Source organism: Bubalus bubalis, chromosome 4, assembly GCF_019923935.1.
Source record: "Bubalus bubalis isolate 160015118507 breed Murrah chromosome 4, NDDB_SH_1, whole genome shotgun sequence".
Taxonomy (NCBI): Eukaryota; Metazoa; Chordata; class Mammalia; order Artiodactyla; family Bovidae; genus Bubalus; species Bubalus bubalis.
The window spans coordinates 24,662,921-24,676,007 of record NC_059160.1 but is presented as its reverse complement, the minus strand read 5'-3'; the positions used below and the strand labels follow the sequence as shown (position 1 = coordinate 24,676,007).

General features: G+C 41.6%; 1 protein-coding gene across 2 annotated transcripts in view; it reads left to right on the top strand.

Annotated features, from left to right (window-relative positions):
* Positions 1 to 13,087, top strand: part of GUCY2C (guanylate cyclase 2C) — a 65,575-nt gene that overhangs the window by 7,636 nt on the left and 44,852 nt on the right. For both annotated transcript variants that reach the window (XM_025283298.3, XM_006055135.4), the window contains exons 4-8: positions 2,587 to 2,799; positions 4,345 to 4,466; positions 7,019 to 7,115; positions 10,284 to 10,401; positions 12,408 to 12,543. In XM_025283298.3, coding sequence (XP_025139083.3) covers positions 2,587 to 2,799; positions 4,345 to 4,466; positions 7,019 to 7,115; positions 10,284 to 10,401; positions 12,408 to 12,543 — 686 coding nt within the window. The remainder of the gene's footprint in view (positions 1 to 2,586; positions 2,800 to 4,344; positions 4,467 to 7,018; positions 7,116 to 10,283; positions 10,402 to 12,407; positions 12,544 to 13,087) is intronic.

Below are 13,087 nucleotides of genomic sequence, written 5' to 3'. Positions count from 1 at the left end.
GGTCGGGAAGATCCCCTGGAGAAGGGCATGGCAACCCGCTCCAGTTTTCTTGCCTGGAGAAACCCACGAGCAGAGGAGCCTAGAGTCCATGGGGTCGCAAAGAGGCATGACTGAACTGACTTGGCATGAGAGATGAAGTTAGACTCCTGGCAAGATACAGAGAAGATAGTGAACTTGGATAATTTGAAAACTGAATAAATGAAATATTCCCAGACACAAACACAAAGGAAAGCACCCTAGGGCCTTGGCAGGGCGCTGTTCCATCCTTAGGTCTGTAAGAATAGGAACAGTGGTAGGATTCTTATTTCATAGTGCTATTTGAGGATTATATGAATAACATACTAAAGTACTTTACACAGTGTCCATATCAACTTAGAAGAAAAAATCTTCCAGTATGTTTTAGAGGAAAAATACTTCTCTGGCTTCTGGAAAATCGCCCCCGTCCCTCTTGTTCACCTCATGCAGTGTAATTCTCACCACCACAAAAATACTTCGTTCTGCCAAATCACCCTTCCCCAATAAAAATCCCGCCCACATGCCTTTCTTTCTGTTCCATCTCCCCCGAATCAAGATCACTCTTTGTCTACACAGAGAAAACCTTTAATAGACCACCAAAGATGGAAGGGGATGTTGTTTTCCTTTCTCAAATACATATTAAACATCTTCATATGAACTTGGCAGCCCAGAGATACTGAGGTGAACAACCCAGGTGTGACCCTCACCTTCATGATGCTTGCAGTCTAGTGGAGGAGACAGAGATTAAACAGATTCTCTCTCAAATGATTACCTGGTCTCAGGTATCAAAGAAAGTTCTCCTGATGGATAAAGAGATTTAATCTAGGACCTGATGGATCAGTAAGAATCAACCAGGCAAAGAGGTAGGGGCACAGCATTTCTGGCATTTGTAAAGACCCTGATCGAAAATAAAGCTTGAGATGTTTAAGGCATAACTGCAGCCATGAAATTAAAAGATGCTTGCTCCTTGGAAGAAAAACTATAACCAACCTAGACAGCATATTAGAAAGCAGAGACATTACTTTGCCAATAAAGGTCCATCTAGTCAAGGTTATGGTTTTTCCAGTAGTCATGTATGGATATGAGAGTTGGACTATAAACAAAGTTGAGCACCGAAGAATTGATGGTTTTGAACTGTGGTGTTGGAAAAGACTCTTGAGAGTCCCTTGGACTGCAAGGAGATCCAACCAGTCCATTCTAAAGGAGATCAGTCCTGAATGTTCACTGGAAGGACTGATGTTGAAGCTGAAACTCTAATACTTTGGCCATCTGATGCAAAGACCTGACTCATTTGAAAAGACCCTGATGCTGGGAAGGATTGGGGGCAGGAGGAGAAGGGGACGACAGGGGATGAGATGGTTGAATGGCATCACCAACTCAATGGAGATGAGTTTGGGTAAACTCCAGGAGTTGGTGATGGACAGGGAGGCCTGGTGTGCTGCAGTCCATGGGGTCCCAAGGAATCGGACACAACTGAGTGACTGAACTGAACTGACCTGATGTTTAAGGAACCACGAGTAGATCCATGTGCGGAACAGGAGAAGGAAAACCGTAAAGTCCTCAGGTGATGCCTGTCTCAAAGGTAGTCCGAAGCACCTGCATGCTCAGTTGCTAAGTTGTGTCCAACTCTTTGGGACCCTGAGGACTGTGGCCCACCAGGCTCCTTTGTGCATGGTATTTTTCCAGGCAGGAATACTGAAGTGGGTATAAGAGCTGAAAATAAAGCAGTGCATGGAAGGGAATTTCAGGGACATCTTTTCGGCTTCACGACATTTGAAGTAGCTGTGGTGGCCCGTTTTCTGTTTTTCTTAGCCCTGTGCCCCAAAGTCCATATGTCCTGGCCTAGATGCTAGGACAACCCGATGAAACTCATCTTAGAATAAATCAAAGTAACCAGCCACGTGTGTGTGTGCCTGTGCGTGCTAAGTCACTTCAGTCATGTCTGACTCTGCATTTCTATGAACTGTAGCCCACCAGCCTCCTCTGTCCATAGGATTCTCCAGGCAAGAATTCTGAAGTGGGTTACCACACCCTCCAGGAGATCTTCTGACCCAGGGATCAAACCTAGTCTCCCTCATTGCAGATAGATTCTTTACCATCTGAGCGACCAGGGAAGCCCAGAGAAGGCAGTGCGTGTGTGCAGGCTAAGTTGCTTCAGTCGTGTCTGACTCTTTGCAAGCCTATGGAGTGTAGCCCACCAGGCTCCTCTATCCATGGGATTCTCCAGGCAAGAATTCTGGAGCGGGTTGCCATGCCCTCCTCCAGCGACCAGGGATGGAACCCACATCTCTCATGTCTCCTGCACTGGGAGGTGACCACTAGCACCACCTGGAAACCAAGCCACATATACAAGAAAACATCCAGAGTATGCTTAGAATGTAGCATATGTTCAGTAAATATTCTTTAAATTCACTTTTGTGAGAGGGACCTATGTAAGTCGAATACCTGCTTGAATGACCCTATTTCATTTTTGTCATTTCCACCCACATGCTGAAACAGCTTAAAGAAGGATCTTACTTGTGCTACTTAAGTTAATCCTGATATTGGTTTATTTCTCACCTCTTGGCACAGCCTTGACACAGATTTAAACTATCCCATGATTTCAGCTGGGAGTTTTGGATTGTCATGTGACTACAAAGAAACTTTAACCAGGATGATGTCTCCAGCTCGGAAGCTGATGTATTTTTTGGTTGACTTTTGGAAAGCCAAATTTCAATTCAAACCTTTTTCTTGGAACACTGCGTATGTTTTCAAGAATAGTACAGAGACTGAGGACTGTTTCTGGTAAGCAAGACTGTTAATATCCTTCTGACATTTAGCCATAAACCATGGAGAGAAACCATAAACTCTCAGCAGACCCCTCAGCAGACCCCTAGTTATTATCAGATGCTCATTCCATGAAGTAACAGCATTGGGAATGGAAACCAACCCACTTTCTTACATGCAACGGTACATAGTTTACGTTTAACTGATTTCATTCTTAAGCTATAAATATATTTAGATAAGGCTGTTTGTTACTCCTATTTGAACTAGATATATTAAACACAGTTCTCTGAAGTAGGTACCCCTTAGCTTCAGGTCAAATTGAAATTTCACTTAGAAGCATATGATACTTCCTCTCATTTCCTGATCTAAATCAATAGCAACAGCTAATGTTTCATATTAATAAAAAGGAATCATATGGAGTGTGTTATATGTCTTGAGAACTCTGAATAGATGTTTTTTGAACATATTTTCAAAAAGTTGCCTTTTCTTATAGAGTCTGTTAGTTAACAATGATCTGTTTTCCTTGCCTCAGTGTGATTGACATAAAGTGTCTATGTAATGGTAAATACATTGACTAACTATTTTTCTAATTCTTTCCAAATGGCATAAGTCAAGTAGCAATAAATACAGCTTTGATGAAAACTTTGGTTCCTCTAAAAGTGATTAGAAGTGAATAAGTAAGTAAAAGCAAAGGGGCCGAAAGAAACATGGTGTCATTAATATAATCGACATACATTGCATGTGTGACAGTCTTTGCAGTTTTGAAAGTACTTTCACGTTAGTTTTTATCAATTCCCCACAGTAAACCCTCTGTAGAAAAGAGGACAAGTACCATGATCTCTGTTTAAGGAGCATGGAAATCAGACATGATAGCAGAGAATATGCTTTCTGCCTGTCTTACACAACAGGTTAGAAATCATTTCTCTCACAGCTTTTCAGAGGAATCAGACTGTTGGAGAGAACAGAGTATCGGGCACCGTTGCTAAAATGAAACTACAGAGCTCACACAACTCCAGCAAAGATGGCAGAAAGAATGACTTGAAGGAAACTGAAGTCTCTCTCCACCAAAGCATGCGGAGGACTAAAATAGGGTACCCCTGAGAACACACATCTAGGGAACTGTAAGAATCAACACTAAGGCATCATCTTAGAAACTTCAGGCTGAACAGAAGTCAGTTTCATACAGGAGGAAAAATTACTCCTATCAGCTCTGAATTTTTGTACTATAGATTCAAAAGTTTCAATTTCTGTGTGATAATAGGATGAGAACAGAGTAGCCTTCCTTCAGCAAATAGCAAGAAGCCTTTAGAAGGGATCTGGGAAATACCTCCTGTTTGTATGAATACACGAAGATCCCCTGAAACTGTCCCTATACTCCCCCTAAATTAGACATTCATCCTAACCCTTGGGATCGTGATGTGTATTGTCCATTGTGTTAACAGAGGCAATGGATTTTAGATGAACAAGTCCCCTGGAGACATCTGTAAGCAGTGAGCAAACGACATGGAAAGCCATGAAGAAACTAAGCTGATTGCTTAGAGTTTCTCTTTGTTTCTGTTCTAGGTACCTCAATGCTCTGGAGGCTGGAGTTTCCTATTTTTCTCAGAAACTAGGCTTCAAGGAGATGTTGAGAGGAGATACCGAGTTTCAGGACATCTTAATGGATCAGAAGAGGAAAAGCAATGGTAAGAGGACATGAAGCGAGATCGCTTTTTTGCCGGCTACTTCCTCACAACCATCACCTCCCTATGAGTGATTTGGGCAAATCTACCCCCAGAGCTGTCATCCTTACTGTATATTTTGTGTGTTTGGGAAGATCTGTAGCTGCTTGCAACTCTATTATATGGTTCCTTTTGCAGATTCAAACCCTATCCCCGGAGAAGTTAGCAAAAGTAGTATATTAACATGGGACTGCCTTTGTGGTCCAGTAGTTGGGGGTCTGCCTGCTAAAACAGGAGACACAGTTTCGATCCCTGGTCCAGGAAGATTCCACATGCCGTGGGGCAGCTAAGCCCAAGCACCACAGCTACTGAAGCCCACGCTTCTTAGAGCCTGGGCTATGCAACAAAAGAAGCTGCCAGAATGAGAAGCCCTTGCACCGCAACCAGAGAAAGCCCATGTGGAAGACCCAGTGCAGCCATAAATAAATAAATAAAATAAATTTTTAAAGTATATCAGCTTCTTGAAGGTAATGATAAGGCTAAAAGCCAGCTTTTATGAACCAAAATGATACCACAATCCACACTATCAGTGAACTGCTTTTTAAAAATACATTTATTTATTTGGCTGTGCCTGGTCTTAGTTGGAGAAGGCAATGGCAACCCACTCCAGTACTCTTGCCTGGAAAATCCCATGGATGGAGGAGCCTGGTAGGCTGTAGTCCATGGGGTCACAAAGAGTTGGACACAACTGAGCGACTTCACTTTCACTTTTCACTTTCATGTATTGGAGAAGGAAATGGCAACCCACTCCAGTGTTCTTGCCTGGAGAATCCCAGGGACGAGGGAGCCTGGTGGGCTGCCGTCTATGGGGTGGCACAGAGTCGGACACGACTGAGGCGACTTAGCAGCAGCAGCAGCAGGCTTAGGCAAAATTACAAAATATGCCAAGACTGTTTGACTTGGCTTTATTCTCTCTTTATTTCACCTGCTCAGTGATATCTTATAGACCAAGTATGAAAAGTGAATGGTATAAAATCATTCTCACCCAGTAATTCAGTGATTTATTTCACCCTCCACAGAAATCTTTTTACAAATAAGAATATATCAGAATACTTATGTATTAAGAATTCTTTTTACAAATAAGGATATATCAGGAATCAACTGTCAAATTTTCTACCAGGAAAGGTTCTTGCTTGGCAGGATTTCCTGGTATCCCTCAAAACATCATTTGCTCTCATTATCAAGCATTTGCCATATTAAGAACCTACCATTTGCAAAACATTGAATGAGATGTGGGAAAAAAGAAATATAAAATGATTCATGTCCCTAAAATGTTTGCAATTCAACTGGACAACACAGTGTAGGAAAAGATCTAATGAAGTGTCTCCCAACTCACTCATCTTACGCATCAAGCCACGCATTTCGGAAATCTGGTTACAATGTGTTGGAGAGCTTAGAGAGTCAGATTGGAACTCTGTCACTGAGTTCTGAGTTAAGAAGCTGCAAGCAAAACCCAAGGAAAGGTGCTTAGGAAGATTTTATTAATGCTCACACTAACTTATATATTTTCCAACAACTTTACATGTGGGTGAAAGTGAAAGTGAAGTGCTCAGTCTTGTCTGACTCTGCAACCTCATGGACTGTAGCCCACCAAGCTTCTCCGTCCATGGGATTCTCCAGGCAAGAATACTGGAGTAGGTTGCCATTTCCTTCTCCAGGGGATCTTCCCGACCCAGGGATCGAACCCAGGTCTCCCGCATTGCAGGCAAACGCTTTAACCTCTGAGCCACCAGGGAAGCCCTACATGTGGGTAGTGCATTTCATTTATTAATGAAAATAGTTTTTGTAACTACTCCAGCCTTATGTAGTGGAGTAAGCACTAAACAGACGCAAATACTTGATTATCAGAGCTGTTTCAGCCATCTACCAGTTGTTTTTTTTTTTTATCTCGTTGGCATCTTGGCTATAGTTTGCTTAAATTAGTAAAATTAAGGAAATGGACTAGATTCTTTTTTAAAGATATATGTGTTAATATTTGTTTATTTTATTTTGTGGCTGTCTTGGGTCTTTACTGCTGTACATGGGCTTTCTCTAGTTGGGGCAAGCAGGAGCTACTCCCTAGTTGCAGGGCACAGGCTTCTCATTGCGGTGATTTCTTTTGTTGCAGAGCGTGGGCTGTAGACACTTAGTCTTCAGTAGTTATGGCTTGCAGCCTCTGGGGCATTGGCTCAGGGGTTGTAGCCCTCTGGCTTAGTTGCCTTGCAGCATGTGGGATCTTCCCAGAGCAGGGATCAAACCTGTGTCCCCTGAGTTGGCAGACAGATTCTTCACCACTGGACCACCAAAGAAGCCTGGACTAGATGATCCTTTTTAAGATCCCATGCAGCTCTACTCCGACTCCATTAAAAAAAAAAATGTGGGGGGGGGGGGGCGGATAAATTTTAGGAATTGGTGTTAATCTTAAAACATGAATGTAGCATAGACTTACTGGGTTCAGGTTTAATCACATGGTTCCCTTCTTGCTTGGGAACAGATCATTGTATATTTTTCTCTCTGTCTTGCTCTGTCTCCTGCAGTGATTGTTATGTGTGGTAGACCGGAAACCATCCGCACCCTCAGGGGTGACCGGGCAGTGGCTGAAGACATCGTCATTATTCTAGTGGATTTATTCAAGTAGGTATAATATTTGGAAGAACTTTCCTTTCAGAAAGAAAATAAGGATTTCCAAAAGATATTCTCTTTTCTTATGTTTTTCATAGCCTTAAATGGGATTCAGTATAAAGATAATATTTTAACCAATGTTTAATTTCTTCTTTATCATTCTTATTTAATTCATTATAGTCTTAGCAGAGATGTATACCTTTGATATCACTATCATGTCTAAGGACCATATGAAAGGTTTCTACCGTGTGGCACAGGAAACTCTGCTCAATATTATGTAACACCCTACATGGGAAAAGAATTTGAAGAAGAATAGATACACGTATGGGCTTCCCAGGTGGCGCAGTGGTCAAGAATCCACCTGCCAAGGCAGGAGACACAAGAGACTGTTTCGATCCCTGGGTAGGGAAGATCCCCTGGAGGAGGAAATGGCAGCCCACTCCAGTATTCTTGTCTGAAAAAAGTTCCATGGACCGAGGAGCCTGGTGGGCTGCAGTCTTGGGATCACAAAAGAGTCTAACACGACTGAGCACAGATACACGTGTATGTATAACTGAATCACTGCTGTACACCTGAGACTAATGCAACATTGTTAATCAACTATACTCCAATATAAAATTTTAAAAACTAAAAAATAAGTAAATAAATACAAAAGTTTTATTTAAAAAAAAAAACAAAAACACATTAAACCCACATGCCCATTCAACAAAGATTCTGGTCTCCAGCCTGATCATAAGGTCTTTTTCCCAGGCAGCAATAAATCAGCAAATATCCCAGTCATATGTCTGAGAACATGGACTGTATCTGTGCCTTTGATTGCTAGTGGCCTTTGGTCCTAGATTATTTTCCTTCAGCCACCTTTGGTAAGAGGAAAGTTCCCATTAAGTGAATTTGATTGACACGATTATTCTTTGCCCTCTGCAGTGTAGTCATTGGGTGGTAATTTTCCCCTGCACTTCACTGGCACTAAGGGGAGAAAATTCTGGAGAACAGAAAGCATCTTTTATCACATCCCTGCTTTTTTACCACTCATCTTCTAATGTAGTTACAGTTTTATGGAGAATCCATTAAAAAAAAAAGTGCCAAGGTAATATCTGAGTCAGATTAAGCTTTAAAAAGGTGTTGCTGGTACATCTTGTGTCTCTTGCTCCATCGGGTGAATCATATGACTTCACTTACCTGTCTGGATCATTGATCATTTGCTGTCTGTATTCAGAGCAGAAGCTATTACCACAGTGTATCATATCTGATTAGTCATTTCAGACACCTTGAATGTACTTGTCCCAGTGTTGAGAAAAATCAAGCATGGGAACTGCAGGCGTATCTAGTTTCTGAAGATAATATAGTCAGCTGAGCCTTTTAGCTGCAGAAGACAAGAAAGAGGGCAGAATTATCGACACTTTATTCCTGCAACCACATTGATAGCCTCTTTCAATGACTGCTTTGCCTCCTGGAAGGAGGCCTCAGTGGAACCAGTTTGGTGTAACTTTATTTTTAGAAACTCCTCATCTACTGCCAAAGTGTTGGCCTTTTATCACTATTCCCTAAGGACACCTGGCTGTGTTTCGGGAAGATCATATGAGATTAATTTGAAACTAGACATAACTTGGGATTTCAAATGATAATTCTGACACTTTCAGTTCGTTTACCTCTTGGGTATTACTTAGCATCTTGAGATTAAGTCTTCTCATTTATCAAGTGAGAATAAAAATATCTATAAGGGTCCTTTAGGATGAGGTGTGGTAATATAAACAAACTCTTCAACACAGTCCTCAGCACATAGATATATTCACCTACGTTTCAATATTAAATGATGGTCATCATGGCTAACAGCAGTTCAAGTGTGTTATATTATTTGCAGATTAAAACATTAAAATGATTAGCAGGTACTTCCCTGGTGGTCCAGTGGTTAGGAATCCACCTTGCAATACAGGGGAGACGAGTTCTATCTCTGATCTGGGAAGTAAGATCCCACATGCCTCAGACCAGCTAAACCAGTGCTTCACAACAAGAGATCCATGTGATGCAATGAGGATCCCTCATGCTTCAACTAAGACCCAACACAGCCGAATATATAAATATCCTAAAAATAAATAGATACAGCATCGAGGGTCCTCAATGTGCCAAATGTGTCTAGGAATTGAGGATGTGTACTGCTGCACTGCTTCAGTCGTGTCCAGCTCTTTATGACCCCATAGACTGTAGCCTGCCAGGCTCCTCAGTTCATGAGATTCTCCAGGCAAGAATACTGGAGTGGGTTGCCAGATCGCCAGGCAATCTTCCTAACCCAAACAGCAAACATGAAAGTGAAAGTCGCTCAGTTGTGTCCCACTCTTTGCAACCCCATGGACTATACAGTCCATGGAATTCTCCAGGCCAGAACACTGGAGTGGGTAGCCTTTCCCTTCTCCAGCGGATCTTCACAACCCAGGGGTCAAACCCAGGTCTCCCACATTGCAAGAGTGCGTTATGTCTCCTGCACTGGCAGGTGGCTTCTTTACCACTAGTGCCAACTGGGAAGCCCAGGAATTGAGAATACAAGGACCAGTTAGCTAATGTTAAGAAGCATACAGTGTCAGAGAAAATGCTTCATTTTTTTTCATGTTTATGTTTCACCATGTGGAGAGTAAATTGAACTCATAAACTTTCTCTCTATTCTATCCCTAAATCTCTAAAGCGGTATGAGCACTTAAGGAAAAGAAAGTTTCCAGGTATCAGCCAAGAGTCATTAAACCTTGAAAACAAGCCTTATATATCCAGGGCTCCCCAAAAATCTTCTTTCTTTTTAAAGAATTATCTGCAGTGAATTGCTAAAGAAACAAATGAACCTCTGTTTGTTAGTATATTCTAGATCCTTCATGTTTATTTTAATTTCAGAATAACCTATCAAAATATTTATTTTAAAAATATTAAAATTCATATAAACTTTATAAAAAAACAAGTATCTGTATTCTGATCTTCCGTTTCCATTTGTGTTTGTTAACCACAGCATCTAAGTTCTGCTATTCAAGGTAGCAGGTGTAGAAAAAAATAAACTTATCTGGGGAAAGTAGAAAGTTTTGCAGGGGGAAAAAAAATGTTTTAAACTATCTCAAAGCTGATGTACGAATCGGTAGGAGTTCCATTTCCATTTTTTGCAGCAATCTGATTCTCATGAGAAACTTGTGCTTTTTATTCCAGTGACCACTACTTCATGGACAATGTCACAGCCCCTGACTACATGAAAAATGTTCTTGTTCTGACCCTGCCTCCGGAAAACTCCGTCTCAAATAGTTCCTCCTCCAAAAATCTATCACTGGTAAATTTCATAGACATATATATACTCTTATTCTTCTGGCAGGGGTAAGATACCATTCTTCCATTTAGGACCCAGATTCTAAAATGAGCAAATTGTTCCCCCACTGGTTCCAGTTTACTCAGCAAATGTTTACTGAGCCAATTATGTGTAATAGCAGGATTCTTGCTATTAAAACTCCAGGACTTCCCTGGTGGTCCAATGGTTAAGAATCTGGCCACCAGTGCAGGAGACACGGGTTCAGTCCCTGCTCCAGGATGACTCCACATGCCATGGGGGAAGCTAAGCAGGTGCACCACAGCTACTGAGCCAGCAATTCCAGAGCCCGTGCTCAGAAGCCACCTCAGTGGAAAGCCCACACAAGCCACTAGAGAGTAGCTCCCGCGTGTCAGAACTAGAGAAAGCCCGCACACAGCAATGAAGACCCAGCACAGCCCAAAATAAATCAATAAATTTGAAAAAATCAAACTCTTTCTATATGTCACTGAGCTAGGCTGTAGTCCAGCACCACACTGCAGGCTGCTATCACATCCAAACAGAAGCGACGTTGCAGGATGATCAGAAGCAGCCCTGCTAACTTAGGGGAGGTACATATTAGACAATGTAGAATAGATGAAGTTCCCCACATCCCTGGCCCTGGTATCAGAGCTCTACCTCTACAGATACATATTCCCAGGTTAAGACACAGTCCTTTATTGTCATTAGGTTGATTATCATCTGAATTTGTACAGGAGAGGCCTGGTTTATTCCTTTTATTCCAGCATCCCATCTGGTTTAGCATTTGTCCCAAAAAAAGAGCCTCCAATTGGACATTAAATGATTAATGTCTTGATTAAATGCAAAGCCCCAGACTCTAATACCACATTGGATTTTGATGGTCACTGCACCTTAATGCAGCTAAAGTCACTGGATGTTTTCTGGCCTCACACAAGGTTGAGAGCAGGTTTGGAGAAGGGAGGGGGGAAGTGGTGGTCAGTCCTGAAGCCCCCAAACAACTTTAGGATGAGGAGGCCCAAAGAGCAGCAAGGAAAGTTGGGGACCTTTGAGAGAATCACCGTTTTGCCTAGACTGGCAGTTCTAAGCCCTCTGTTTTGCAGCCCTGTCAAAATTTGGGGCTGTAACCCCTTCAGGGGCTGGGTCTTAACTGATGCTTTTCATCTCATGAAAAGATGATTTCAACAAAAAACACTGAAGCCAATGAGAGATGTTTTCGTTTTTCCTTTTCATGTTTTCTAACAAATATATTTCTGGGTGTCATATTCAGATTTCACTTGCACAGCTTCTAGGCTTAGGCAAAAGTCTGATTCTTTACAGGTGGGTGGGCCAAACTGTCTGAGCTGACTGAGCTCATTTGGTCTCAGGGCCACTGAGCTTTCAATCCAGCCCAATTCTGAAAAAAAACACAGAACTGCCACAGAGCAGAGGAGTCCCGACCCCTTCTTATATTTGCCAGGGCAGACATTTGTGTGTGCCCTTAACACCCAACCAGGACTCTCTCCAATGCAAATACAGTGGTATCAGCCAATCAAAACTCTTCCTATCGCATCACGCTACTCAAAGGCAATGGGGTTGTTTTGTTGCTGTTCTCTTTTATTCTTAAATGAAAGCGTTATTTCTATATAAAACCTTATGAGAATTGAAAATTCTCATAATTTTGTATGAGAAATGCTGTATGTTGTTCTTCCTGGTTGAAATAAAATATTTTATCATCATGGGAAGGAGGAAGCACAGGCACTTTTAGTTCCTTCCCTAAAGGCAATGTTCACAGTTTATTGATCCCAAGAGAAGATAGGATTGTGATATGGGGATGAGAAAGAGCCCTGGTCCAAGGAAAGTTTTTCCAAAATTTCCTTTAATCCCATCCTTGCAATTCTATTAATATTCTTTTACCTTTCCAGTTATCCTGCTTGACCCCAACAATGTTTTTTCCAGGTTCAAGACTAGAATCTTGTGTTTTTTTTTTTTCTTTTTTTTGGAACTCATTTTAAGATTTTTCCTTTCTAATTTAGGCAAAAAATGATTTTGCTGCTGCCTACCTGGATGGAGTCTTGCTTTTTGGACATATGCTGAAGATATTTCTTGAAAATGGGGAGGATGTTACCACCTCTAAATTTGCTCATGCTTTCAGGAACATCACTTTTGAAGGTACCAGTTGCCTAAGAGCAAACTACACTTTACTTACAGTTTCTCCAAATATGCGCCCTGTGGACAGTAAAGAGAGGGTGTGGCAATAGATGGGTCAACAGCTAAATACCTTTAACTTAACTGGAGGCAACAAATGTGCAAAAGTTCACTTGTTGGTTAGAATGTTCTATATTTGTCTGTTATGTCTAGTTGGTTTCTTGTTATGTTCAAGTCCTCTATTTTTTTTTAACATATTTTCTATCTTGTTATTCTACTCATTGGAGAAAGTGGAGTATTAAAATCTACAACTATTATTGTATACAAGAATGCATGTGTGGTCAATTGTGTCCAACTCTTTGCTATCCCATGGACTGTAGTCCACCAGGCTTCTCTGTCCATGGAATTTTATAGGCAAGAATACTGGAGTGGGTTGCCATTGCCTACTCTGAGGGCTCTTCCTGACCCAGGGATCAAACCTGGGTCTCTTGCATCTCTTGCATTGACAGGCAGACTCTTGACTACTGGTACCACTATTGTAGAACGGTTTATTTTGTGCCAATTTTTG